This window comes from Panicum hallii, chromosome 1 (genome assembly GCF_002211085.1).
Source record: "Panicum hallii strain FIL2 chromosome 1, PHallii_v3.1, whole genome shotgun sequence".
Taxonomy (NCBI): Eukaryota; Viridiplantae; Streptophyta; class Magnoliopsida; order Poales; family Poaceae; genus Panicum; species Panicum hallii.
This window is the reverse complement of record NC_038042.1, coordinates 51825177-51852884: the sequence shown is the minus strand read 5'-3', so window position 1 is coordinate 51852884 and position 27708 is coordinate 51825177. Positions and strand designations below refer to the sequence as shown.

Here is a 27708-nt window from a genome sequence, read left to right as displayed (position 1 = left end):
TCCCTCCCAGCACGGCGAGCCCACCCCACAACCCGCATCTTCGTTGCCAATGCCACTATCGCATCCAGCATCCTCCTTATACCCATTCTGCTTTGGCATCTGGCCGGCGCGAGCATCTTCACGAAGGCGACGGCAACCGGGAATCAGGTGGTGGCGGCTGCGCAGTTGCGCTGGAATGAGTAGTCACAAATTCGCGTACACAATGGCAGTACCATCCATACTTGCCATCTTGAATTATCACTCGTCTCTCAGCCACCATTTTGCATCCGAGGTACAGATCGAAAGCTATAATCAAGCAACAGAGTACAATAATTACAGGGTGCACAGGTGAAGGCTGCAGGCGGCAACACTATAAGCTCACTACCAAGCTAATCCGTTGTTCTCTAGCTCTAGTCGACCAGGCGCCTGCAGTTTAGACCACTCGCGCTGCCGCCAAGATCATGCAGCTGAAAACCACCAGATCCATGGAGGAACGTAGTAAGTCGCTCATCTGCAATCTCACGGCTGGAAGGTCCGGCCATGTCATTGCCTCACGAATAGCTCCATGTTGTAGGCATCCTTGTGGATTGGATAGGAGGCGCATTCCGCACGTTCACATCGAGCGGCAGCATCCGGTACTCTATCTCGAGGTCCTTCAAGACTCTGATCATCTCCTGGAGCACGAGCTCCCGCCTCACGAACCTCATGCCCATGTCCTGGAAGTTGAGCGTGTGCCGGAGCCATATTGATACTTTCAGCTTGTTGGTGTCATCAACGTCCCGGAGCACAACCATGGCACCAGGGTACCAATGTTCCTTCTTGTTGTCAATGTAACTGCAATTTACATGTGAAGTTAGATAGCTCAGTGCAGTAAAATGTGCAGCAAATAAAACACATATGCTTGATGAAATGCATGATCCAATAGCTGCAAATTAGCTATGAACCTTTTGACACCGATTCCAAATTATTTGTTGCGTTTGCACACTACATTTTTTCAAACATGTTCATTTCGAAAGTTTTTTTTTTGTTGAAGTCTTGTTTCAAATAAGGTGGCTGCCTCTCTCTATTGTTGTCTCTCTTGTCAAGTCTTATTTGAGCAAAACAACTGAGAAAGACTGATACATACCGCAGTATACGTTCCTTCATGAGGGCCAGTTTCTCCACAGGCGTTGCAACATGAATGGAGAAGTCAACTGCATCTCCCATGTCAGGACTTCTGTAAAAATTCATAATTGGTTTGGTTGCAAGTACACTGTTTGGATAATAGATCTTCAGGTTATCATATCGGAGAAACACTGTTGTCATGATATTCATTTCCTCAACAACCATCTGAAATCAAGGTAGCGAAAACTTTAGCGAATGAGTGCAATGAAATATTCGATGGGTGAAGAGCAAGACAATTTCAACTACCTGAACACCTTCAATCTCACAACGATCACCAACGTCAAAAGGATGCATCACGAACAAGAAGACAATTGCCTCAAAAACTGTCTTCAGTGTATTCCCAAACACGAAAACTGCCAGGAGAAGCTGTGAACTGAGGAAGACAAAGAAATGTGTTGTCGCTATACCCAGAATAAGAAGCCAGAGAGCAAACACAATGATCCCCACAACGACATTAGCCATCTGGTTCAGCTTGTTCACTGCAGTTTTTGTATCATTAAGTGTAAGGGCAAGAGCTTTGCGCTCTCTAAAGGCATTCACCTACATAAGATCCATAGAACAATGTTAAGGAAGTCATCTTCAGAGCTCATGATATATCCACACTGCTAAGTGTAGTGAAAAGATTATTACCACCCAATTCTTGAGAGATCTCTTGCTGACTCTGTTGTGCTCCTGTGCTCCTTCAAAAAGATCCATTGCTTTGATGGCCTCTTCCTGCCGCATGAATCTCATCAAGTCTGACAAGTATATGTACCTGCATGTTTCACACAATCAAGACAAATGTTTGAATATGTGTTACACAATGAACTTCAACATTTGAGATATAAAGCAAGAGTATTTTGGTCAATAGTTCTTCTGAACTTCTGCAGTTCCTATTTGCACTAAACATTAAATAACTTCAGCGCACTATCACAGCAACTGGAATAGTACTACCAAAGAAATAATCACATATTCACACCATCACTGATATCGCAACCTGATTTTTCTATTTCAGATAACCGATAGTTGTTTTTACAATGGTGACAGAAAATTGCCCAAATGAAACCAGCAAGTTAAGAGATATGACCAAACATCTTACTAAGATAATAAATAAAGACTTACTTGGAGCCAGGAGTTGCTACATTATTAAAGATCCTCTTGGCAGCTATCTTTGCCTCATATTCACTGCGTATCTGTGTCGCTGATTCATCCCCCTCACCCGTTGCCTGCTGTATCTGCTCATCCATAGTTGTTAGTGTCCCAAACCGAACAATCCTCATCAACCTCTTCATGTTCCAAGCTGAGACGTTTTTCTGGTTGAGCTTATGAAGCATGTCAATTGAGATCCCCTCCCCGTTCTCCTTTGACAACTGCTTGCTACCTTCTCCCTTAGGCAAGAGCCCTGATAACTGAATGTTCCTTTGCCCAGACACATTCTTGGTTGGCACTGCATCTCGAAGCTCCTTCGGTATTGTTGCGCCTGCACGCTGGAGCTCATGAACCTCCTGAAGCACATGGTTCTCATCCACTAGTGGTGGCCCAGAGAGTGTCTCAATGACATACTGGTTGAACAATGCTTCCTGAATCCGATCAAAATATGTGGAGACATGGAAGGACGAAGCCAGCACCTTGAGCAGCAATGTCTTGACGAGGCGGATGAGCGTGGCAACGAGGAAGCAGAACAGTATCTTCGTCACGTAGGGCAGCACTGGAGAGTCCTGCTGCACGTTCTTGTCAAACATGAAGTGCCAGGAGGCGAGCACCAGACCGAGCCAGAGCGCGTTCTGCACGGCGCTACGCACGCCATACACAAAGTAGAGCACACGCTTCCGCAGCAAGAAGTTGCGCTCGAAGCCGAACACAGCAATCCTCATGACCCATCCGGAGACGAGACGGCCGCAGATGAGCACGAACACGAGGAGCTCCCACTTCCAGAGGTGCAAACCCAGCACCTTCTTCTCGGACAAGATCCTTATGGTGACGCTGCACACCAATGCCGCGATAACGAGGAACAAGCCGAGCCACTGCAAGACAGTAAGAAAGTCCAGCTTCCCACGCTTGAAGTCATCGGGAATGTCCTCGTCCGCGAACGGGTCGTCCTCCTCCTCGTCCATGGGACCTGACTTGCCCATGGGCCCGGACTTTTTGCCAGACATAAGCCCCGACAAGAGCTGGCCGGACTTTGTAGGAGTCCGCGGGATCGAAGACTTCCGCTCCTCGTCGATGACAGGAGCCGCTGCGGTTGCCGGCGCCGGCGCCGGCTGCGACTGCGGCGGCGGGTCCATGAGCCGGGAGCGCGTCTTGGCTCGCAGCAACGGCCCCGCTCCTGCGGCAGTGGAAGACGACGTGCAGCGAACCACCTCGCCGTCGTCTCCGCCGCCGCGCTTCGGGCCGTCGTCGGTGTCGGAACCGGAGGAGCACGACGACGTGGAGCGCCGCTTCTGCGGCTCCCGGAAGGAGACGCGCGCGTCCCGCTCGAGCGAGCTGGAGAAGGACGGCTGCTCGCGCAGCTGCGCTGCCCTCCCGAGCTCCTCCATCTCCAGGTCGAGGTCGAGCGCCACCTCGCCGCCGGACGCCGCCTGCTTCCGGAGAAAGTTCCCGATGAGCCGCGTGGGCGGGTCCACGGCGCCTCTCTCCGGCGCGGCGCTCGCCGGAGCCGGCTGCTGCTGCGGCGACAGCGAAGGGGATGGCACCTGCGACGGCGACTGCGGCTGACGGTTCTTGAAGCTGAACGCCTCGGTGGCTGCTGGGCGTCCGTCAGCGCCATTGCCGCCGCCGCCATCGCTGTTCCAGAACTCGTAGCTCCCCTCCCGCCACACCTTGGCCGGAGACCGCGGCGAGCTGGTCTCGCTGGTTCTCGGCCCGCTCGCCGTCCGCGGCGTGGTCGCCGTGGAGTTGGTGCTGGGGGTCGCATTCCCCGCCCTTCCCCCGCCGCCGCCGCCGTCCGCACCGTGGAAGGAGAACGGGGCGTGGCCGTTCCCGTTCCCGTCGACCCTCACGATGACCTCCTCCGCCGGCCGCGGGTCCAGCGCCCCCGACCCCGGCCGCGACGATGACTTGCCGGACCCCTGCGTCCGCAGGCTGCTCTGGCGCCGCGCCTGGTCCATCGCCGCGCCGCCGGCGGCCAAACCAAACACTCAGGTGGACACTGCAGCTACTCCCCGGTCGCCCCCTCCCTCCCCTCCCCCTTTCCGGCTCTCGTTCCGCGCTCGCAAAACTTGGCTAGAAGTGATGACCTGTGGGCTGGTTGGATTAATAGCGCGTCTCCCCCGCCGGTGGAGCGCTGGGAGGAGCCCGGTGGTGCTCGCGAGGGCGCGACGGCGGGGCGGAAAGTTCCGGAACAACGTGGAGCGCCCGCGTGCCGCCAATGCCCGGCTGCCTTTATGCCTGCGCCTGCGCGCATCGGGCCGGGCGCCTGCCGCGGGGGCGGGGCCGCGTCCCGTGTGGGCAGTCAGCGCGTGTCGTGGGAGCGCGCGCGCTCGCACCTGCGGCGCCCGACCGCCCGCGCCGGCCACAGGCCGCTGGGTGGCCGCGGCCGCGTACGTGGCTCGGGTCCGGTACGAGGGCGCGATTAGAGAATCGGACGGGGTTTAGTGGGGGGATCGAAAGATTTGGGCGCGTGATTTCCGTCGCGAGCGTGCCGCCGTGCGCGGGACTGGCGGCGCTGATACGGGGAGGGGTAGTGCGCGCGTGTCCCAGTTAGCGCGCGACAATCACAAAGCGTCGTTAACGAGGAAGCTTTGCGTCCTTGTACAGGAAAAAAATGGCGTTCCGGCGGTGGGCGATCGTCCTCACGGCCGCGGTTAACGCTGGTCGGCCATGTTGGTGCCTTGTACTCTACTCGAAGGACGGTCGGGGTAAAAAAAGGATAGTAAAGGCGCCGGTACACGCTAGAAAGCGGAAGCCCCACGCGCGGCATGTGACCCTCCGCTTTCGGTTCCGTGGCGAGCTTGCTCATCTCGCCCGGTGGTGCACCAGCGGCATGGCGCGTCCGTTTCCCGGCGAGGCGGCCACCGTCACGGTCTCGTGATATATCCCACTGGTCATGATACGGATTCATACTTCGCACGGTAGCATGAGTTGGTTTTTGGACTGGACTTGCTGGAGTGCACGGCTGGCCCTCGCTCTTTTCGGCAGGAAAAACGAAAGGAACGGACCCGGCAGGTCGGACGAGATCCGGGCGCCGTGCAGTGGCCGCTCGACGACGGGGACGCGACGTGGCGAAGCCGAATTGCTGGAGCTTTGCTTCTCCTAGCTAGCGGCTTATCAATCATATGATCGTTGGTTAGTTAGATCAGAGATGTTTGTTTACTCCGAGATTAGGGTTACAAAGGTGGCTAACGTACTACATGCAGGACAGGCGCCCGCTCCTGCGTCGTCAGCCTCGCACCTTTCTCACGACTCACCTGACTAGAAGCTGAAAAGCACAGCTCCGCCACTCCAGTCTCCACCCAAATATAAGGTTATTCTTAAGGTCAATGATGCCGGTAAAGAAGTGCCTTCCACCTTCCATTCGGCGGAAGGGACCGGCGCGACGTGTACGGGCGAGAGGCCTCGCGGCAGCGATGGTGCGCTCCTACGCAATGAGATAACCCGCGCACTACAAGAATTTAATTTCGTCGGTAGAAATCGTTAAAAATAGCTAGAAAATAATCGAAAATATATATATTCGTCGGTTGGCCGATGAAAATAGGCTGATGAAAATACATTTATTTTTCTCGACCAAGACAGCCGACGAAAATATCTTTCGTCGGCCAGCACAGCCGACGAAAAAGATACAGTTTGTTTCATCGGCTTCGAAGACCGACGAAAATAATCGTAGTTAGTTTCGTCGGCTTCACTAGCCGACGAAAATACTGGAGCGTATACATTATTTTCCTCGGCCCCGTGGCCGATGAAAATATTGAGCACTTGCTAAAAAACAGCTGCTGCATACTAGTTTTTCAGAATTACAAATACAGGTACAATAAAAACAACCACATTTCTAATAGGATTAACCAAAAGACAACTGCAATCAACAGGTTAATACCTGAGCTCGAGCAGGGAAGGGCCGAGAGGAGCGCGTCAACTGCGGCTCGGGCGGGTGGGCGGCGGCGCGCGGCGCGGGGGAAATTTTAGCACTCGGGCGGAGCAACCAAACAAAGAAAACGTGAGCTCGCTGAACACTCAGCGTAAATGTATTTTCGTCGGCTTAAATGAGGCTGACGAAATTATAATTATTTTAAAATAAGTGTAATTTCGTCAGTTTGGGTAAGCTGATGAACTAATTTTAATTTAATAATTTTCATCGGCTTGCTGTGGACCAATAAAAATAAATATAGTCGATAAAATTAAGCTGTTTTGGCAACCTGCCGTGCCAGGAGACGCGCACGGGCTCCGGCATGCGTAGCAAGTCAACAACCACGGGCGCCCGCGCCGCGCTTTTGCAAGCGATGCCAGCTACGCTACGCCAGGAACTCGAGGCAGGGCCTGGGCAGCAGGGGTGGCAGCTGGGCACTCGACACCTCCATTGACAGGGACGGTGCCTGGCCAGGAGCGCCCTGGCTGGCGGCTCGCGCTCGTCTCGGTTCACACCGGCCGCCGGACGCGGCGCGCGGCCTGTTGGACTGTTGGCCACGGCTCCATCCGCCGATATCGATTGCGGCCAGCGGGCGGGCCGGCCGCTGGCGGAACAGTTGTGTGGGCGAGAGAGAACGAACGCGCGGCCGTCGCGTGTCCCGCCGGATATCCTAGATGTTTTTGTTTTCTCTTTTTATTCTGCTCCTTCTGTTGAGTCTTCCCTTGATGGGGACGTGCCCATGCATCACGCACGCGTCCGGCGTCGCCCTGCCGCTTTCGATCAGCTGGTAGGGCGCGTCCTGTCTGGGCTTTTCGGTCGCCGCCGTGGCGTCGTCTTGCTGCGACGTACGTGCATGAGTGGTTGCGAGAGTCGTTAGCGTCAGGCGATTTTTGCTTCCGTGCGGCTGAGCAGGAGATGAACACGAGTTACCAGAGTGGTTATGAGCAGTTGTGCACGTCGAAAGGACTATCTATCTCTCCTACATCCGTTTCGTAAGTTTTGTTTGGTCCGGGTAATGAGAAGCCTGCAAATGAAGTTTACAATTTGTTTTTCCGAAACGACTGAGAACGTTCTTGTTCAATACAGTAGTATTTAATTATCTAATGCGCGCAAGTCTTCAAAAGAAAGTGTATTATGTATTCTCTAGAAAATAAATGAATATGTGTGAACAGATATATTGTGAAGCGGAGGAGTACCACTCTATTATATATAAATAAGATAAGGAAGCCAGTCACCACGATTCTAATTACCACAATAATCAAGAAAAGAAAAGGAAAACCCTTAAGATAGACCTTTGGGATATCCATGTAGCGTGACGTGCAAAAAGCCGAAAACTCCGTCCCTTATGGGCCAATTAGCTGCCCAGTTTGTAAAGTTGGGCCTAGCTCCTTTTGCTACAGAAATCACGCACGAATGAACTGGGGGGCCTCTTTTCCCGTGTGGCATAGTGGGCCTAAACATAATCAATTGCCCAACAAGCCACCAAGATAGACACTACGCAGTTGCTCTCAAATTCTGTACGACGCGGACCATCCCTGTCCTCCCACGCCATTTTCCAGCCCCGCGCGCCGTCACGCCCCCACGTTCCCTCCTGCTCACGAGCCCTCGCTTCCCGTGCCGCTCCCGCTAGCCCTCGCCGGCACCGCGGCCGGCACCCCCTGGGGAGGCGGTGGCGCAGGGGCAGCCTGCGAAGGCATGACGGCGGCGGCGGCGCCCAAAACGAGCGCGGAAACTCGCAAAACGTGCAAAAACAAGGAGAGCACGAGCATCGGTGCATCACCTAGGTTCGATTTGAGCCACTGGATGAAGAAAACGGTGGCTGGAGCTAGGAGTTCGACGGTGAGGTGGAGATCGGGTGGTACTAGAGGCCGGCGGCTGGGAAACCTTCAATTTCCGGCGAGGTGGGGGTCGGGGCTGGTGTTGGAGGGGTTGGAGAGGGAGCTAGGGAGGTGAGTGAACCTCGGGTGCGGGGGATTTGAAATCCATGGAGGGAATCGAGCGGATTGGACCACCGATAGTGAGCTACTGGAGCTCTGTTACCGTTGCGCTGGAGGTTGAACGCGCGTTGTGCCCGGGCGTTGACCCTCCAGACGTAACGTTGCGGCGCAGGCCAGGCTGCAGCGGCGTCGGACGGAACAAGCGAAAAAAACGATTGCCTGGATACCGACGAATATGGAGATTTAAGATTTGAAGAGTCCTTTGGTTTACCCATTCTTTAGGAAGTTTTCTATTTTTTAAGTCTTCCTAAAACTCTAAATTTAGTTAGGATTATATCTAGACTTTTGGAGCTGCTCTTAGCAAATATAAAATTTGCACCATCTTTCTGAGCAAATCTAGAAACCCCACGTAATTTTGCACTAGAATTACAAAACAACAGATTCCAGATGTATCAATGATGTAGCAAGTATCATGGAACATACGAGTAATTTGGAAATCTTTGATCTGCCTACATCAACGGGAAATTTCATACTACTATTTATAGGAGGCCATGTGTGGAAGAGAATTAAATTGATGATTGAAATGGTCATTTTATTTTTGTTGTTCTATAGGCACCGTAAGTAAGAGTATTTGTGCCGGAAACAATTTTTTTTACCTATTCATTAATTATATCTTTGCCATCCCATAAAAAGTTATGATTGCACCCTAATTAATGAAAAATAGAACCTTACTACAATTGGCCTTAGGAACCCATAACCAAATTTGCTAATCAACTTTTGTTGCCTGGTAAAATTTTAGGAGTACCCGTTACATCAAAGCTCACCTTCCCCTCAAGGATGGTCCTTTTCTAAATCCCCTTCCTATGAATATCTCCTTTAATTTTGCATAAATCACGGTGTGCATATTCTCCCACTCTGCGGCTCTGCCATTTCTTTCTCTTCTCTTGCTCGCGCGTATGAATGGAACGGCTATGTACCACCACTACCATGCCTAACTCCGAATCCACCTAATACACACCACCCTCACCCTCCCGGCTTGACGGAGCACAGCCACCAGTTGTTCCGCAAAATACAACAAAACGTTGTCGAGATAGATGCGCGTAGAAACACCCGCACATGCTTCTCTTGTGTAAGAAAACAAATTTTTGGCACGTGATTTTGATATTATATCTTAAAATTAATGATTTTATTTCTTTGTATTAATATTATTGTGATGGTATTTGTCGCACATGTTTAGAACAACATTAGCGATTTTGTTAGAAGAAAGTGAATTGCATGGGCATCCGTTTGGGGTGCAATCACCAAGCCATGTCATCTTGAGAAACATAAATAAATTAACTGCCGTGCTTGAATGCCAACTTGCATGAATATAACTGACTAGCCTCTTAGGGTACTTAGGACATTCGTGTACGTCAACCTACAGTCCACCACGTGTGTGCATTAATGATGGTTTTAAAAATAACTAAAGTTATTGGAGAAGAACCAATGGATTTTGATCCTACGATCAGCTTATTATCTTCTACCTCCGGTCCTTCTTCGTCTACCTCGCAACTTTTTCCCTCCCACCCTCGCCCCATGCCTACTCATATCTCAGGTGTGTCTTTTTTTATCAAATCCGTTGCAGCAATCTTTCCTTACTAACCACTGCGTTTCCACGGTCTCCGTCGCCCACGCTGCCTATTGCGGTATTGCCCGCCTATTACACTGGGCGCCACATTGGTTGCCTCGTCACATTGCCCCTCTACCTCCATACCTCCACACCGCAACATCCCTTATTTTCCTATAGGACCATTCGCCATCAGAGAATTCCCAATCCCGAGACCCTTAGCCCTAACCCCAGCAGCCGCGAACGAACAAACGAGAGGAGAGCGTCGTCCATCGACCAAGAAAACTGACAAATCCCAGCTTGCCTGCCTGATACGATCATTCCGAAACCTCAAGCCACGGCCAGGCCGCTGGCCCCCGCTTGGTCTTACCCGGCGGTGATCAACTGCCCTTGTTGCGTCCACAGCACAGGCTCACATCTTGCTGGCACAGGCGGGCAGGGGAACCCGCGCTACCGTCTCAAAAGCACAAACACTCCTCGCGTGCCCACTCCTTCAAACCTTCATCAAACACCCGCTGCGCCAGGCCGCCAGCCGCCAGCGCCCTCCTCCTCCCTCCCGCAGTCCCACGCGCACCGCGCCGCGCGGCTCCCGAGCCGAGAGAGAGGGGGCGAGATGGCCCGGCACGCCAAGACCGACTCCGACGTGACGAGCCTGGCGGCGTCCACGCCGCCGCGCTCCCCGCGCGGCCGCCCGGCCTACTACGTGCTCAGCCCCGCCGCCTCGCACCCGGACTTCCACCTGGGCGCCTCCGGGCGCGCCGCCGAGAAGATGTCGCTCGCGGGGTCCACCCCGGCCGAGTCGCCGCTCCACTACCACTTCCACCACCACCGCCACAACCACTCGGGCGGCGGCGCCGCTGGGGGCGGCGGCGGCGGCGGCGTGCACCACTCCCGGGAGTCCTCCACGGGGCGGCTCCTCTTCTCGGACCAGCTCCGCTCCGGCGGCGACGTCGCCGCAGTGGTGAGCGCCCCCTGGCGCCGGCTCGCGCAGTCCAGCGGCGCGGGCAGCGTCGGGGACGACGACGACGAGGACGCGTCCCTGCACGGCGGCCTCGCGTCGTCGCAGTGGCGGTGCTACGCGCTCGGCGCGCTCGCGTTCGTCGCCGTGTTCGCCTTCTTCCTGCTCGTGCTGTGGGGCGCCAGCAGGTCCTACAAGCCTCACGTCGTCGTCAAGGTCCGTTCCTCTTCTCTCTCCCATACCCATGCCCGTTCATCGAGAAACAAAAACTATCTGTTTGGCGAGTACAGTGCAGCTTCTATTACATTCATCAAGTTTGTTCTTGGCCTTGGCATTATCTTCATTTTCAAAAAGAAAAACTTTAAGATCAGACCGATTCACTTCCTGTTAGCAGCAGTACTATCTTCAGCTCCTCACTCCATGTCTGCACTACAACCTGCTCTTCCGTTACATCTGAAGAAATCAGTACCACTTCCATTTCCACTTGTCCTTACTCGATTCCAATCACGAGAATGGCACTCCAAATTTCCAGGAAACGCATGCATTTACTGATGAGCGCGTCTGGCCAATAAAACAGCTGGCCGTCGCCGTTCCTTCCATTAATTCTCCAACAGACAATCTGTTGCGACTCATGGAAAGCGCGCACAGATCGCGGCCGGTTTGCGCGTCGCCGCCGCCGCCGCCTTGCTCACGTCTCATGTCCGTTTGTGCCTGTGCCTGCGCAGAGCGTGGTGTTCGAGTCGTACCACATCCAGGGCGGGACGGACCGGACGGGCGTGCCGACGAAGATGATGTCCGTGAACGCGACGGTGCGGCTGCGCTTCCGGAACCGCGGCACCTTCTTCAGCCTGCACGTCACCGCCACGCCGTTCCTCCTCTTCTACGGCGAGCTCACCGTCGCCTCCGGAGAGGTACGCGCGCCGCCCCCCTGCTCTCTCCTCCACTGCCCCCCGTCTGTTGGTCTGTCGCTGCGTCGTCTCCCTGGGTAACTGCATCCGCCTGGCTGGCTGCAGCACCTTGGGCGCCTAGATTGGAAGGTGATGTGGACGGCCGCGCGGATTAGGCAATGAATCCCCGGTGGTTCATTGCTCGTAACGGCAATGCCCGCAATTGGCCAGCCTTGAATCAGACGGCGCGCGCGCATGTGAGGCGCCAGAGCCGCCGGGAGCGAGCGAGCTACACGGTTCGGGTGCACTGCAGGCCTCATGTGCAGACGAGCAGGTCGAATCAAAAAGGGAGCGTTGCGTCTGGGCAATGAAACAGAGAGATAAATGGAGAGGATGGCAAACAGAGGAAGGTTACAAACAGAACGGTTTCGTTGTGGTCGATCACGACTGGACCTGTATGGGCCTTGCCCTTTATGTGGGGCAACCAAATGCCCAAATCGCTCCTCATTATCCTGAACGTAATCCCACAGGCCGTGGAATTTTTGCCGGCGTTTCAGCATTCCCAGGAGCACCGCACTGCACCGGGGCAGGCAGCGCCGTAGTGGCCTAGGGCTGCTGGTGTATGCTATGACCTAGGTAATGGAGAAAGCGAGCACGGTTCCCTTCTTTCCTGCCCCTGTTCTCGATTGTTATTAGTATTTTTATTTTTACAGCAGTTCTATTCTAGTGCAGTTTCACATACTACCTTGCAGTTTCCCATACAGCAGTAGAATCGTACAACATGTTTGAAAAACTGGCGTCCAATCTTGTCATGTTCCAACAGGGGAGCGGCCTCCATTGTCAATTGCTAGTTCCTCGATCGAGAGACCAGCGGCCAGGCCGTCAGACGATTTCTGACCTCGGCGTAGACATGGGTTGGTCCATCCCTGAGGTTCCGCTGGATTCTAGCTGAGCGCATAGTTGCATCCGCGTAGGACAAGAAGCTCTACCCGCTAGCCACTTCTTCGCACATCGCGCATGAAATGCCTAGAGCCCCTGGAGGGAGAGCTCGTGATTCACAAGGAACAAACCTGCATGTCAGATCCTCTCGCCACGAAACAAAAGATCATCCTTCAACCACTACCCTGGCGGCTTTCCGTGAGGGGAAAATAGCCACTTATACATGGGCTCATTCTCATTACAGTATCGTACCATTTGTATTATCTGCTAGTACATTCCTACGAGCTGGGTTCATATGCCCCACTGGAACTGGGATGCACTGGTACCACGGACCCAGGGGGTCTTCTCCCCGGGTGGCCATGGCGTTCACGTGACTCGAGCCAGAGGTCGCCATTAACGATTGGGTACGATTTCTCCCTCCTCCAGTCCTGTGGCCTGTGGGGAAGGACGGACCGGCCGGTAACCACTGTGGCGATCAGTACAAGCGAGGGCCGAGGGGACGAGACGACCATATGGCCAATGGTCTCGGCTGCAGGCTGCAGCCCACTGCCGCAGCATTGGTCCGGTGCAGGAGCAGCTGACCACAGCCTGCTTGCTCTCTTGGCCAATGGCCCGGTGTGAGACGTCGATGTGCAGGGCTGTGCCGCACCTTTCGACGTCAAAAGAGGACGCGCCTTTACTGTTTCCCTGGGTTTCAGACATCACTGTTCTCACCGGTACTACGCTTTCGCGACTTTGGGGGTGAAGGCCTGCGAGTTGTTTACTCCTGCTGCTGCTCCTTGTGAGAGAATCCTATGGCGGACCGGATGATGGCCCCCAGTGTGCAGCGATGCAGCACCATCATGGCGTTTACTACTCTTTTGCCTTCGAGTTACTGTTCATTAGTTCGTAGCCCAGGTCAAAAGCGTCCAGGTCGTAGCGACTACGAACTTTGTTACTGCTAGTTCATTATCTTTTTCATAGAGGACGGACGGTTCCAGTCAATGTGGCAGCAGATGTGAGAACTGAACTGACGTGTTGTGCTGAACCTTGCTGCAGATGGCGGAGTTCTACCAGCCGCGGAAGAGCGGGCGAACGGTGACGGTGTCCGTGGTGGGGAAGCAGGTGCCGCTCTACGGCGCGGGGGTGAGCCTGCACAGCAAGCCCAACAACGGCCGGCTCGGCCCCGCGGTGGTGCCCGTCCGCCTCGGCTTCGTGCTCCGCGCGCGCGCCCACATCCTCGGCCTCCTCGTCAAGTCCAAGTTCTACCGCCGCGTGCGCTGCGGCATCGACATCCGCGAGGCGCGCCTCGGCAGGCCCGTGCGCGGCGTCGCCGCCGGCTGCGAGTACCGCGACGGGAGGTGACGACCGTCGCCGGCGGCGGCCAGGCTCGTGCTGGCCTCGGCCTGGCCTGCTGGGTATAAGATATTGTTTGCGCAGGGTGCCAGGGTCTGAATTGAAACCTGTGTTGTGTGATGAACTGGTGGTGACTGATTGGCGGCTGTAGGCTTGTAAGCGTTGGTAACAGGAAATCGAACAGTTCTGATGCAACGGAACATTGACGGATTCTGGAGGTAGCTAGGCAAGAAATGCGATGGGTGGTGTTGCTATGGGTTTCATCTGAATTCTGAAGGAGCTATGAATTTGAAGCGAAAAGAACTAGTAGGAGCAGATTTAACGCGGCCGAACGCGCCAGCGGCGGCAACGTACGCGCGGTCACCGTTAAGATCGACGACATCGCGGCCATGCGAGGTACGGGTGCCGATGACCGGGGGCGGGCGGGGAGAGTCGAGGGTGCCAGGGGACGGCGTCGGGTTGGAGGAGGACGACTGTTTCGTGCACCTCGGGCTAGGTTTCGAGCTCCCCACGCCGGGGCGTCAGCGGACGGCATGCTCATTGCTCATCCAGATCCTACGCGCCCGGGGGCCAACGCCGCCGATTGAAGGCCGATCATCAGATACGGAACACGCCTCTTTTCTTCTTGATGAAGCCCATATAAATCTAGGCTGAAAGCGCTAGGCCCATGATCATCGGGGCGTGACACACACATAGGAAAGGCCCAATATGGAAACTCTGGATGGCGTCGCTGGTCGAGTTGTGCAAGTAGCATTTGGGTCGGTTGTTAGTTTAGTCCCACATCGCCTGGATTAGCAGAAGCGCCTCTCGAGCAAACTATTAAACGAGGCTGCAGGCGGACTACGGAGCTCATCTTTGCGCTTGGGGCAATGACGCAGCTAGTGAGGTAATACCGAGGCGCGTCAATTGCTGGTTGAAAACTATTTCCAAACCCCCTCTGCGGCCCACCAGGCCCCAGAGAATTTCTGGAAGGGCTCCCTCTAACAAGGGGAAAGCCCTACAAATCCTAATTGAAAAATCTTTATTAATTAGTGGTTAGCTATGCTTTATGATCTTAATTGTAAGACCCTAGCAATGCCTGATACTGACTCAATTTCCAACGGTTGTCATCTTATCTGTGATCTCGTACTGATTCAGGTTGACCTTATACCAGGTTTTGAAAGCTAAGCAATTCGAGGGTGGTTTTCCCCTGACGCCCGAATTCTGATTACACGGATTAGGCAACAAAATGGGCCAAACAGAACAAATACTAAAAGGACGAACCTTAGGAAACTAGTCAAATCAAACATATGAATAGAAGAAGCAGGAACCCTCTGAAACAACTTAACTGCTTTCTGATTCAAATTCTTCCCGAACTGCTTCTATGAGTATGGAAACGCTAATTCATGGACACGCTGGAGCAGTGAAACAACAGACAAAAGATGCAGTGGTCCAGTTTCGTGGTACTAGCAGCAAATTTACAGCACGACTGAACTTGCTTGAGGGCGTGGCAATTGTAGTTTGCAATATGCGTTGTTCCAATGAAGGATAAAATGCCAAGATGCATGGGATAATTCCTTCTCCAGTAACCATGTTTTCCCAGCAGTTTCTGTCATTATACCTTTTTTTTTTGCTTCAAGATACGCTTCTTTCATCCTGTCCTTTTGCGTCTATGTACATGGGCAGCATAAAAACCTAGTAGACGACACTATCCTATGTCATGCTTGTTCATGCTGAACGGTGCTCTTTTTGCATGCACTAGATTGAGCCCCACGAATCCTCATACTGATAATAAACGCAATGAGCTGCAATAGTACCAAGCGATTAGTACTAAATGTCAATTTTGCACAAAACAAAAAATCCAAAATATTTCCGTTGAAGACTTACGGTGCAAAAGCCAGCACACAAAATACTGAAACCTTTGAAGTTGAAGGGCTCTGTTTCAGAAAGGAACCATGCTGGCACAAGAACGCGAAATGAGACTTCTGTGCCAGCTTAACTTGCTAAATCAATACTTATACTTGCTTTGATTATAAAGTGGATGCTTACCGGTTAAGGGAGTGAAAATGAGGGGACCTAATATGCTGGCAAAAGAACTAATCCCAGATATACATCCTTGAGCAATTCCCTAGAAGGTATGCCAAAACAAAAGTGTCAATTGTCAGGTAATATAAGACAAACATCTGATATTCGCTGCAATCAGAAATGAAATTACCTGCTCATTTGATGCGACATTTTTTGATACATTGGTTCTTATCTATAAAAGTTGAAGTGATCATCAGGATTGTTTGGAATCTCACATAAGGTAAAGGAAAAAAAATAATATTCAGCTAACAGTGGCTTACAGATGGGTGAACAAAAGCACTCAAAATTACAAATGCTGCAGAAAAATAGGGCACCTGAAAGATGATTCAAAGTAGTTCAGGAACAGGTGAACAGAGATGCTCAACAGATGATTGGCATTAATTATATTAACACTTGGAACACATTGCTGAATTACAAAGCCAGCATGGTTTTTCATATGGATCATGTCAATGGGACAGGAATATCAACTAAAATGTCACCATATGAAGAAATTGACAAGTTCAAAGAAAGTACCCAGTATGACCATGCAATGCCATACAAGAAAACCTGCAATATTTGTTAAAATATTTAGTCAAAAATTACAGAAATAAGCTGATTAAGGATCAGAGTATCAGATAAAGATCTTGGTGAAAAGCTATTACATGAGTACATCCTCCTAGCAGCCCGACAATAAGCAGTATCTCTTCACCCAGAATTGGAGCCAAGATAGGCATTACAATTAGCTGCAAAGATGATCCAAATATCAGAAAAGACAAATGTGCCTCAAGAAATGAAAGAATACTATTGGAGTCTTGAAACGACTGAAAAAAATCAATGCTATAGCTTAAGCATAACTAAAATTCAGGGCTACAATTCTACAATCACGTTACAGTTCTTTTATTACATTTATTATGGTTTTGTTACCTGTGATAGCATTCCAGCAAACCCGACAATTAGAAGTAGATTGGCAAACTCATCTTTGCTGTAACCAAATTGTGCCTTCAGGTAGAACTGCACATGATTCGAATATTGATAATCATATAGCCTGTGGAAACATATAAGTGATGGCCAGTTTGTGCAACTGATCAATAGAAATACAATACAAAAGTGGTCATAAACTCCTGCAAACACGCAGGATAGAAACTCGATACTGCAGATATCTGTTGAATGCTAGAACTTCTCCAAGATTTAAAGACTATAAATGAATCGCAGACGTTAACTCAAAAAAGCATACCATCAATGCAGTCTGAAGGCCATGTTCACCTAGACTGTAGAAGAAAGTGATGGTTGCTGCCCCTGATAAGGCCAAACTACACGGACGGAGCAATAAACCACCCATCAGTAAATTATTCACAAATTCCAAAATAATTTGGAAAAAAATTCTCAGTTAGAACGATTCTAAAAAGGGCACTACCACAAATGATCTGTCGTACAATACTGATTATCCTAGATAACAAAAGGCTTTTGCACAGAATTCACCTGCCCGTGAGAAGCGCAAACATGTCGGATAGAGACGGCAACCCGCCCTTCTGTGGCGGAAGCCTCGGCGAGAGGTCTTCATCGGAGTCGGAGGATGAAGCAGAAGACGAGGTGGAGGAGGTGCAGGATGAAGCCTGGAGGAGCGGATCGCAGGCTTCGTCACTGCAGGAGACGACGCCGGATTCCGGTAGGAAAACCCTGAGGTAAAGCGCGGCCACCATAGCGACGGCGGCGGCGACCTTGAAGGTGGAAGAGGTCGCGAGGAAGCGCGCGGTCAGGGTCCCCGAGACGAACCCGGCCGCCGACACGCCGGAGAGGAGACCGAACGCCGCCGTGCGACGCCTGGGCCCAACGTGGTCCGCCTGCGTCCACACACTTGACATGGTCAAAGACTAGCTGTTGAGTGGGTCCGTAACTTCTGTTTAACTGACACGCAGGCCCTGTACATGCCATTTCAGTTCCTCGTTTGTTTTTGGAGTTTTTTTTTCTTTTTCTTTGCTTGTTATTACAGTGCTTTACGCTTCCTGGCAGCAGACGAGTAATAAGTATTTGATATCTGCTGCTGCAATGCAATTTGTATTTTACCACGTAGGCAAGGCAGAGGCAATGCATGGTGCCCCCGCAGAAGATCCCGGCCACGATGTTTGCCACGTAATACACGTAGAAGAACACGTCCGAGCGGTTGCACGCCAATATAACTGCGAAAAAAGCCCGAAACAGAGGTGATTCGTCCCCAAATCTGAGCAAATGCGCCGCATGATTTAGCAACACAAAGCGAGATTATGGCTAGCCCCACTTACAAAGCGGCAAGATGGCCACGGTCACCGGCAGCGTCATCAGCGCCTTCCTCCCGTACCTGTCCGACAGGTTCCCGACGACAGGGGTCACCACGAGCGCCCCCAGCCCGGTGACCTGCACGCACGAGTCGTTCATCAGAGCAAAGATGCCATGAATCCTGGCATTGTTAGCTGTCGGAACCGAGGCAAATGCTCTGCTGCTGCTCACAGCGTTCTGGAAGCCGCTGAGGTAGATGGCGACGGAGCATTCGTCGCGGCCGGGGCAGACGGCCTCCATGGTGACGTCGGTGATCGCCGGGATCACCATGAAGGAGGAGAAGTAGAAGAGGAAGGACACCACGAACAGGTGCCCCAGCCCCGCGAAGTCCTTCATGGCGCTGGCGCGGAGCTGTGAGACTTCTCCGCGAGCTGAGGAGATAAAATAAACAGAAACGCATGCGTTCATGTCACTCTGCTCCGGTCGGTCTCTTATTATACCCCCACCACGGGCGCCACGCTGCGACAAAAGATCAAGCGAAGGCAACGCTTCCAAGCAAGGCCAGGAGCTCACATCAACACTTCACCCTTGCTTAGGGTGGTGGCCTCCTGTCCTGATCCCATCATCATCCCATCAGTTAAAAAAAATGGTGGCGACCTCTCGGGTTGCCGAGCTCGCGCGCGCCGTGCCCGGACAGGCCAGACCACCGCGGCCCAGTGTTGTTACAGTACGGCGACTGTCACCAGAGCTGGCCTGGCGCCGTTCGCGTGCCGCGGCGATGGCGACCGCCGCAAGGCGACGAGCTGGCGGACCTCCGGCTCCGGGGTTTCGGTGCCTTGTACGCATGGGGCATCGACAGAGAGGCAGTGCGCTCTGGAGTGCACTCCACCCCACACCCGGCGCGGGGCGAGCTGATTGGGTCCCGGTCCCGGTGGTGCCTTGCTACCCCCGGATTCCTGACGGGAACGGAAGGATGCGACGGCGCGGTCGGATCTGGTTCGTCGGCCGCATCGCCGTTGGCCTTGCTTCCGGGAAAGGATGACGAGCAGCACCGTTGATTGGCATGTGCGGTGTGCGCGCAGCACGCTCCCGTCCCGGCGGCGGTTGCGCTCGAGCCGAGCGAGCTGCCTGGCTCTGTGTGGTGCCACGATCACGAGCAGGGGTTGCTTGCTCATGGGGGAAGCCGCTAGCTTCTGGTCTGTTGCCGATCCGCTCTGAAGAGGGGTTCGATGCCGCGTCACGTGGAGACGCGCGAAGTCGTTTCGCTTGCTATTATTACGAGTGGGCTGGGGTTTCCCGTTGATTCTTCTTCTGCCCGATTGCGGGGAACCTGAATGCTTCCTGTCCGCACGTACTTTTCCCAGCATATAAGTAACACAGCCGCACAAGTAAAATTAGCTCGAATTTTTCAGGTGGCGGAGTATCATGCTGAACAAAACCTGGGGCAATTCTTGCAGTAAGAGTACATGTGCCTTTTCATTCATTTGAGTGACACAGATTTCTTTTCACAGTTAGATTAAGAAAAGGGGAAAAAAGCAGATTGGGCCTTCTAGTAGTAGCGGCAAGTCGCCCAATCGTGTCGGAGCGAAACGGATTCGAAAGGCCGGGCCTCAGCGTGACATAGGCGACAGCCCAACAACAAGTGGGTTTCGTCTATACAACTGGACCGTTTCTATGAGAATCAACAGCGGCCTACAATCTGGGCCTGAAGATGCATATACATTCTCATATACTATTTTCTCCTTATCTTCCCCTCAAGAAAACTATTTCCTTCTTTTCTGAAGGGAATGTTTTCGCACTTTCGGTTGAGGTCAATGAGCGCTACGTGTCAAATGCTGAGGCAGCCAGCCTGTCGCCCCCCAGTACGAACACACGCTGCTTAATCCTCCGTCGAACTTCTGACTGGCCACCAACGCAGTAGTACTACTATATCCTAGACCACCGAGTATTATCCCAGCAGGGCGCCCAGTCCGCTCTCCCTCCCTCATATTCTAAGCGCGGCAGCCTCATCTGCCAGTAGGCCGCACATTATCCCCCGCAAAATATCATACTCCTGGCCCAGAAGAAAATTCTTCCCCACACGACTGAACCGCAGCGGCGAGTCGAGCCGAGTCGGCAGAATATATTCGCCGGAGGAATGGAACGAGATGGAGCAACGCGCTCTTGTCCAGCTCTCGCGGCCACCGTCCTGCACTGACTGGTTCCTCTTCCTCCCCTGCCCCGATGGGCCACCACCACGCCCGGCACCGGCCGGCAACCACCCGAGAACGCCGAGCCACCGAGTGATGAGCGCTGGCCGGCAATCCCATATACATCCGCCCGTGGCCGTGTGGGCGCGACGTCGGTGTGCGGTACGTGCCCACGGTTCTCCCCGTTCTTGGCTGCACGGCACGGCGTTTCCTCTTTACGGCCTTCCACGCGGGTGACCGGCGTCCGGTCCCGCCCGATCCACCGGTCACCAAAGAGTATACTCGCGGCGGCCAGTAGTCCACGATGCAGTTGCTGCTGTAAAAGGGAGACCACGTTCTACTGGAGCATTGTACGTACGCACGGACCGCGTCGGCAGCTGGCTGGCCTCCAAGCTGCAGCGTCAGAAATTAAACCAAGTAGTTGCATTCATCCAATAACGCCAAATTAAACTCGTGCCAGATGCGTACGCCCCGTGCGCATACACATGCGACCACTGCAACGATGCCGGAAGCGCACGTGGGAATGGCCGCTGTGTCATTTCATACCACAATATTTCAGAATAAAATAAAAAGTTGGAGATAATAATATTTTAGAATAAAATAAAGATAAAAATATTTTAAAATATTATTATTTTCAGCAGACATATGTGATGATACGGCGGCCAGTGACCTGCGCTATGAACGGAGATCTAACAACGCAAGCAGGCTGCTGCAGGGCGCAGAGGCGCGCATGCGTGCTGTCAGAATTAACAACACCCTGCCTGAACGCTTGCTTTGGCCTCTTTGTCTGTCGATCAATGGATCCATGATCTATCCTCCCGATCCGTGGATGATCGATCGTTATCCTTTCAGCTCGGGCTCGGCTCTTCCCCGCAGGCAGGGACAGGGCTCGGCACACAGCGGCACTAATTACCCCCACTCGTACGTGTCGTATGTACGAGACGAGCATGGCAATATCATAACACTTTTTATCTACTGCACGTATCATACCGCGGCATCTATGCACGACGTTCAGATCTGAAAGTACACATCAAATGATCACTTTTTAAAGGGAAAAAAAACGAGCTCAGGTAACATAGAAACAGTGCGACTGCTGGACACTTGGACGCATCATCGATCTCTATCTCCATTGGAGGATGGCACATGAGTCCACTTGTAAAGCTCTAGCTCACGGGAAATCCAGATCACACCTGCGGGGACGCACCGGTGTGCTCTGGTCCTCAGAAAAAATTCCCCCACCGGCATGTGACGCGGCGGGGCCAGCCCATTGCGTCGTAGTATAGGCAGCCTCGTAGGGTTTGACACGCTGCAGGTACCATCTCCATCTCCCTCTGCACACCGGGCAGTATTTTAAACAGCCGAGCTCTAACTAATCCCGTGGAAAATGGGAGAAAGATTCCGCCTGCTGCGTCCCTTTCCGATCTTTACATGGACAGGCAGGCGCCTCTGAGCTGTCTCACTCGTAAACTTCCTCTATATAAAAACCCTAGCCTGAGACCCGGAGAGGTGTAAGGTGTTTATATATCCCTTCGTTGTTCGCTAGCTACTGGCGTTACAACAGCTAGATCGAGTCGAGAGTAGAAAGGAGCTTTAGCTGAGAGCAAGCGAGACTGCGAGAGCGAGAGGCATTCGGATCCATGGAGCTGGAGGCTGCCGCGCCGGCGTTGATGAGGAGGGACGGTCGGAAGCTGGCGAGGTGCCCGCGGCTGCAGCTGGACACAAAGACGGTCACGGCCATCGAGCAGTCCACGGGCGAGAGCGTCGCCGACGCCGCCGCCGTGCCGGGCGCGGGGCCCGGGATGCGCGTCAAGATCGTGCTCAGCAAGCAGCAGCTCAAGCAGGTGGCCGCGGCCGTCGCGGGGGGCGGCGGGTTCGCGCTGCCGCCGGCGCTGGAGCAGCTAGTCAGCGTGCTCAGGCGGCAGCACGCCAAGAAGCAGGCGGCGGCCGACGTGGTGGCCGCCGCGAGGCGCCGGGGCCGGTGGTCGCCGGCGCTGCAGAGCATCCCGGAGGAGTGCTTTTAGCCAGGCGTGCCTTCGCGTAGTGTTCCACTCTTTGCTTGTATAGCTCTCTCCTAATCTTCGCCTTATTCTTCCTCCTGATGGATTGCAACCAGCCGATTTGATTGGGCCAAAATGAGCGCCCAATGGTTGCATCCCAGATTTGAAATGTCACATATTTTAATCTGGCATTTGGATCCATCGATCCAGAAACAATTTTCCCTCTGTTTCCGAGAGATCGGACGGTGTACATACCCGGATTCAACTCAATCAACCAGTAAAGGACAATGAACTGGGAAAAAGGAACCAAACAGCGTGTCAAGTCCCTTTCTTCGCCGTCGAGTTGGTGTCCTGGCCCGTGTGTGTGTGTGTCAGACTGTCAGTGATCTAGCAGATGCTAGCTCTACTGCTCTAGCTGCTGCAACGAAATGAGAAGTGGCCAATGCGATCCAGCTCGGCCACAAGATTATATTCCTGCTAAGTAGTTCGACGAGATCTAATCGAGGGGTTTACAGTGGATTTGCGCATGACATGACCCGGGAGGAGCAACAGTACACCACCATGGCACCATGGCCTACTGGGTGGCCTGTGAGATGTATGTTTCACTTGCCGACGTCTAATCAGCATCAGCGCAGATCAAGTCGATCAAATCGAGTCGCATCCACTGCTCGTCTTGGTTCTTTGCACAGTGCCAAGGCAATGCGTCATCCTGACGCTGCTGCTGCTGATCGATCACCCGGTGATGCAAGTGATTTGGATTTTTTTTAAAAAAAACTCTAAAACGTAAGTGAGGTTTTCTCCCGCGACAATGGAGCAAAGGGAGAGCTAGGGTTTACTGCGGAAGCGCTGCAGATCCGTGGAAGAAGCGAAACGAAGGACCGTCAGACAGATCGTCAGTGGCTTTTCAAGCTGTGCAAGCTTTTCGAAGCACACACAGCCTGGTCCTGCCGGGCGTCCGAGGCATCAGCGCTAGTACGTAGGAAAAGCTTTCCCATTCAGTACTTGCTAACCATAGCACCCGGATGAAGTGTTTTGACAGTACCGCGCCGTGCTGCTCCACGAGCTAGCACTTCATCCCGTTTCTTCGCGCCATGAAGCAGAGCGAGCGGCGGCCATGGCGCCACCTGGCCGGCCTTACATATGCAGTTACACTGAAAATGGAAAGGCCCTGCATACGTATCGCAACGGCATTACTGGCCAGTGGCCCCCGCGTACCTGCGGAGGAGGTGATGCAAAAAAGACGTGCCACACACACCATGGCTCCTCCGCCAACTGTACTTCGTACAGAATAACACTCTCGAACTTTAAATAAATAGAATCGCGGTCCAATTTCCTATACATATACAACCGACCGTTCCAGAAATACAAATTAGCAAGCAATCAGACCACCTATCTGACCGCCGCCATTCCACGAGAGCCAGGCGGGCGCGCAACTGTCACGATCAGACCACCGCCGGGGCGCGGCGTTCGGTCACCAAGGTTCAGGTAGTACAGGGGCACCGCTCGACGCCCGGTGCCCTCCCGGACAAACCGACGCGGAAGCGGCGAAAATCCAGGCCGGCTCCACGGCGGCCCGCTCACCAACGCGCACATGGGGACACGGCCGTGGCGAGGCCATCCCACGCTGCGTTGCGTAGGCGGCCGCCACGGATCGAGCCCAGAAACCTCGCCGTGACAGCAGCGGCCGCCGCGCAGGCGCAACCCGACGAGAGGACAGCCGTGCCGGTGACGCGCGCGCTTACAACCTCTGCAGCAAGCAGCCGCGGCCCCGCGCCGCTGAGGCTCCGGCGCTCCGCTAGCGCGGGGGACAGCTAGGGCGCGCATGTGACCTACCTGAAAACGACCGTGCGCGGCCGTGCCCCCCGATCGCGAGGGCTCGATCCGAGCCCGAGCTCTCGCCATCAGGAGGAGGCGCGGGCACGCAACGACCTCGGCCGGGGCCACGGACAGAGCCAGCCAGCCAGCTAGCTCCCACGCCTCCTAGTCGCGGGGCGGGGGCGCACGCGTGTCTGGCCGTGCGTCGCCGCGCAGCGCGTGGGCCCTGCGCGCAGGGCAGCCCCGATCCTCGCCGCCGGGGCGGGATCCGGCGGCCGGGGCCGGACGGCGGAACGGTCCGCTCGCCCGTGCACAGCCTGGGGGCCCGCCCCGATCAGGAGGCCAGCCAGGTCGCTGCCATGTCTCTTAGCGCGCACAAGTTGCGGTGTACTGGACGGATGGGCGCAGGGCGCTGGCTGCTACGCGTCCCGCTTATCCGAAATAATTTCCTTCGCCGAACGCCGATCGGGACGTCGAGTCGGAGCTGGGGGGCCCTGGGCCTGGAGCATCGGCAGGCACACGTCACGCCAGCATCAGCCTTGCGTCACAGCGTTTCCTCGTTTTTTTATTGTTCGGGTTCCCTCTTCCCTCATCTTTGTCTATTCCGCGGGTGGGGCCCGTCAGCCTCGGAGTGCATGTGACCTGTCAAAGCAATTACGAGAGCTGTGCCGGCGAGCTAGCTAGCCATGCACGCCTCTGCTGCGCAAGCCAAGGTTGATCGATCGCGGATTCACTCGCACGTCACTTGCTGCACAAGGGTTGTACCGACTCGTCAACCTAGGGTTTCAGCTGCTCATTTTTACCGTCATCGCGTTCTTCGTCGCAAAGTAACCTTGCAGCTCCTCCCAAGCCTTGGTTACACTAACTAAAGTGGATCTTTGGCAAGAAGCAACTTCGTATCATCTACGTGTCAAAAACGGGCGCGACTGAAGATCGATCCTAGCCAGTCAGGCAGGATCGACAGGTCGATCACCAGCTCCGATCGCAGATTCGCGGGCTCGCTACCCGGTGGATCCTCCGTGGGATGAGACGAATCCATCGTCGTACTAGTATCAAGCAAGCAGTTTTAACGCGAATCTTGGGATCGCAGGGGCTGGCTCCTCCCCTGCCCCTGCAACATACTGAACGCTCCCATACAATGTTGACCTGAAAAGGGGCGCCCTCCCCCCTTCACATGCGCCTTGTCCGTAGTGAGTAGACCTCACGTACTTGCCTGCATGGATTCCGGCCGCAAGCAAACAAGAGCAGCTAGCTGCAGCAGAGCCGCTCGGCCCGTAGTACCAGCGCCCGATTTAGAGCCCACAGCTTGTTGAAGAGGTTAAAAAAAGTTTTATAGGAAGTTGTATTAAAGGGATATTTTCCCAGCAGAATTACTTATGAAGCATCTAATGAAGCTGTTTCCAGTTTATACTGGAGAGAAGAAGCTGAAAACCATAACTTCGCTCAGCTTCTCCCGTAGACCCGCATTCTGCCAAATAATTTTGAAAACAGTTTCAGTTTCAGCTAACCGGAGAAGCTGTTCCAGAAGTTATTTAAAAGAAGCTATACCAGACGGGTTGTGCTGCTCCCGGAGCTGCACAATAGCAGCATAGTCCTTGCTGTATAAACTGCGCTGCAGGGGACCTTCCTTGAAGCAACAACCTCCTCAACATGCCCGCAGGCCGCAGCTAGCAGCGAGTTATAAAAAAAATAATCTGAGATCCAACCGATCTGGCCAGGGCCCCTGCATTAGCATTTGCCTCCTATTTTTTTAGAAAAATCAAGCCTCCTAATTTAAGCTCTATCTATATTCTTTATTTCTTTAGCTAGGTCGCCGGGGAATGATCGAGGCTGGCATGTGGGCCACCGCGGCGATGGCGACGCTCCGCGCGGCACGCAACGTACAGCGCAGGGCCTAGCTTTGTCCATGTGAAGAAAGCTAGGCAGCAATGCAAAGATTGTGCATGATACATCATCCTCGGGCTCCAAGGCAGGCAGGCAGGCAGGCAGGCATTGTTTACGGGAATATCTCTGTGAAGCTATGGTTTGCAGTGCACCCAAAGAAAAACGGTTGCTAGCTAGGCAGCCACACGAGCTGGTGCATGTTACCCCTTCCCGCGAGCATTGCCGCCATGCATTGTACGCTGCCACATAACCCAGATCGGTCGTCGAAGCCCCCCCGGAGAAGCCAAAGACTGCGTACGCCCGGCCCGTTGACAAGTTCGTTGTAGCTAGGCTGTCTCCAACGGGAGACTCTAAACCGTTCTCTACTCTATATATAGAGAAGATTCCGTTCTCTATATGCTCCAGCAGCGTTCTCTAAATGGTCCTCTAAAATAAAGAACGCTACAGGTTTCCTCTATATATAGAGATTCTCTCTCCTCTTCTCTATTTTTTCTTTACGTTTTAAACACTGGATTAAATAAAAATAAAATATGTCCATAGCATTTGAGGTATGATAAATACGTACGTACAAAAATTTGGAACAAAATACGTTTCTAATATAGGGTTTAATGTATAGAGAACGAGATTTAGAGAACGTTGTTGGAGAGAAATGAGATATAGAGGAGAGAATCTTGTAGAGAAATCTGTAAATGATGGATATAGAGAACGATATAGAGAAGTCTGTAAATGACGGATATAGAGAACGACGGTTGGAGATAGCCACATGAGCGGACGAAACCTATCTGATCAAAGCACGCAGACGCAGGCAGCTAGGAGGGAGATCGAACTCGTTTCACACACCATGCAGGATTCCGGCTCGATATGGCTGGCCACTGCTCGTGACCCGTCTACGCACACTCAACGCCCGTACCTGCGCTGGCCTGGTGCTGCATTGCCGTGCTGCCCTGCGATCTTCTCGTTGCGCAGCATTTGCCGCGCCGGGAAACCAGGCTGCGAGCGAGCGAGACGCCGCGGCAACCTTTGAGGCTTTGGACCCGTGTTATCTGCCTGCATTATTGTCGGGGGGAAAAAAATCGGACCCGCGTTACAAACTGCGTGCAATCATGGAGGGTTGGTTCACCGTCCGCGTTGATCTTTCGGGTGCGCGGTGCTAGTTGGGGGTTTAATCATCAGCGCAGCCCTGATCTTGGAGCAATTTCCTAATGCTGCTGGTGGTTAACTGACGGTTACGAGGGGCCGGCCGGGCTCCGAGCCATCTCGACGTGCTTTTCTAATGGAGTTCTAAATCATCGGTGTCGCCTCGCGACCGTCCGATCCGTTCGACTGTTCTATCAGCACAACTAGCAGCTCGGTTCATCGATCCTCGTCCCGCGTGCACGCAAGGATCCGATCGATCCGGCGCCCCTGAAAGGGACGCGACCGAGCAATATATCCGAACGATCATGGATTTTTCGAGGAAAAAAACCCTGGCGTTAGGTTCTCTGCCTCCAATGTACTTTAGCTGTGGCGTCTAAATACAGGATCGGAATCGAACACAGAACCGGAGATACGTACATGTACGCGTACTTGACGAGTCGTCAGTATCTGTAGCTCTAGCCTGCAACAATGTGGAAGCAGCAAGGGGCCTCTCCGCTTGCTCCCCGTCGATCCAATGATTCCTCCGTCGTCCCGGCTGCTCCGCGAG

General features: G+C 53.5%; 4 protein-coding genes and 1 non-coding gene across 6 annotated transcripts; 3 read left to right on the top strand and 2 right to left on the bottom strand.

Annotated features, from left to right (window-relative positions):
* Positions 1-190: 190 nt before the first annotated feature.
* LOC112882993 (mechanosensitive ion channel protein 6-like) lies at positions 191-4229 on the bottom strand. Its single transcript, XM_025948234.1, has 5 exons — positions 2245-4229; positions 1774-1897; positions 1390-1683; positions 1106-1308; positions 191-813 (listed from the first exon to the last, which is right to left on the bottom strand). The coding sequence occupies exons 1-5, from the start codon at positions 4227-4229 to the stop codon at positions 531-533; spliced, it is 2889 nt and encodes a 962-aa protein (XP_025804019.1). The 3' UTR covers positions 191-530.
* Positions 4230-10131: 5902 nt separating this feature from the next.
* LOC112899275 lies at positions 10132-14082 on the top strand. Its single transcript, XM_025967682.1, has 3 exons — positions 10132-10898; positions 11408-11593; positions 13547-14082. Exons 1-3 carry the CDS (start codon positions 10338-10340, stop codon positions 13850-13852), a joined length of 1053 nt encoding a protein of 350 aa, XP_025823467.1. The 5' UTR covers positions 10132-10337; the 3' UTR covers positions 13853-14082.
* A 612-nt stretch (positions 14083-14694) lies between these two features.
* On the top strand, positions 14695-14840 carry LOC112879165. The gene has a single exon (XR_003225989.1). It is a non-coding gene; the product is annotated as a U4 spliceosomal RNA (small nuclear RNA).
* Positions 14841-15154: 314 nt separating this feature from the next.
* LOC112899259 (hippocampus abundant transcript 1 protein-like) lies at positions 15155-18589 on the bottom strand. Of its 2 annotated transcripts, XM_025967671.1 has the most exons (13): positions 18371-18589; positions 18166-18277; positions 17951-18063; positions 17366-17727; positions 17121-17196; positions 16811-16897; positions 16549-16629; positions 16421-16453; positions 16168-16221; positions 16038-16079; positions 15872-15950; positions 15710-15780; positions 15155-15627 (listed from the first exon to the last, which is right to left on the bottom strand). In XM_025967671.1, exons 1-13 carry the CDS (start codon positions 18533-18535, stop codon positions 15541-15543), a joined length of 1362 nt encoding a protein of 453 aa, XP_025823456.1. In that variant the 5' UTR covers positions 18536-18589; the 3' UTR covers positions 15155-15540. The 2 variants fall into 2 exon arrangements, with proteins under 2 accessions (XP_025823456.1, XP_025823450.1); XM_025967665.1 differs by having other exon boundaries at positions 18166-18589.
* Positions 18590-21849: 3260 nt separating this feature from the next.
* LOC112899293 lies at positions 21850-22638 on the top strand. Its single transcript, XM_025967707.1, has one exon. The coding sequence runs from the start codon at positions 21966-21968 to the stop codon at positions 22347-22349; it is 384 nt and encodes a 127-aa protein (XP_025823492.1). The 5' UTR covers positions 21850-21965; the 3' UTR covers positions 22350-22638.
* Positions 22639-27708: the final 5070 nt, after the last annotated feature.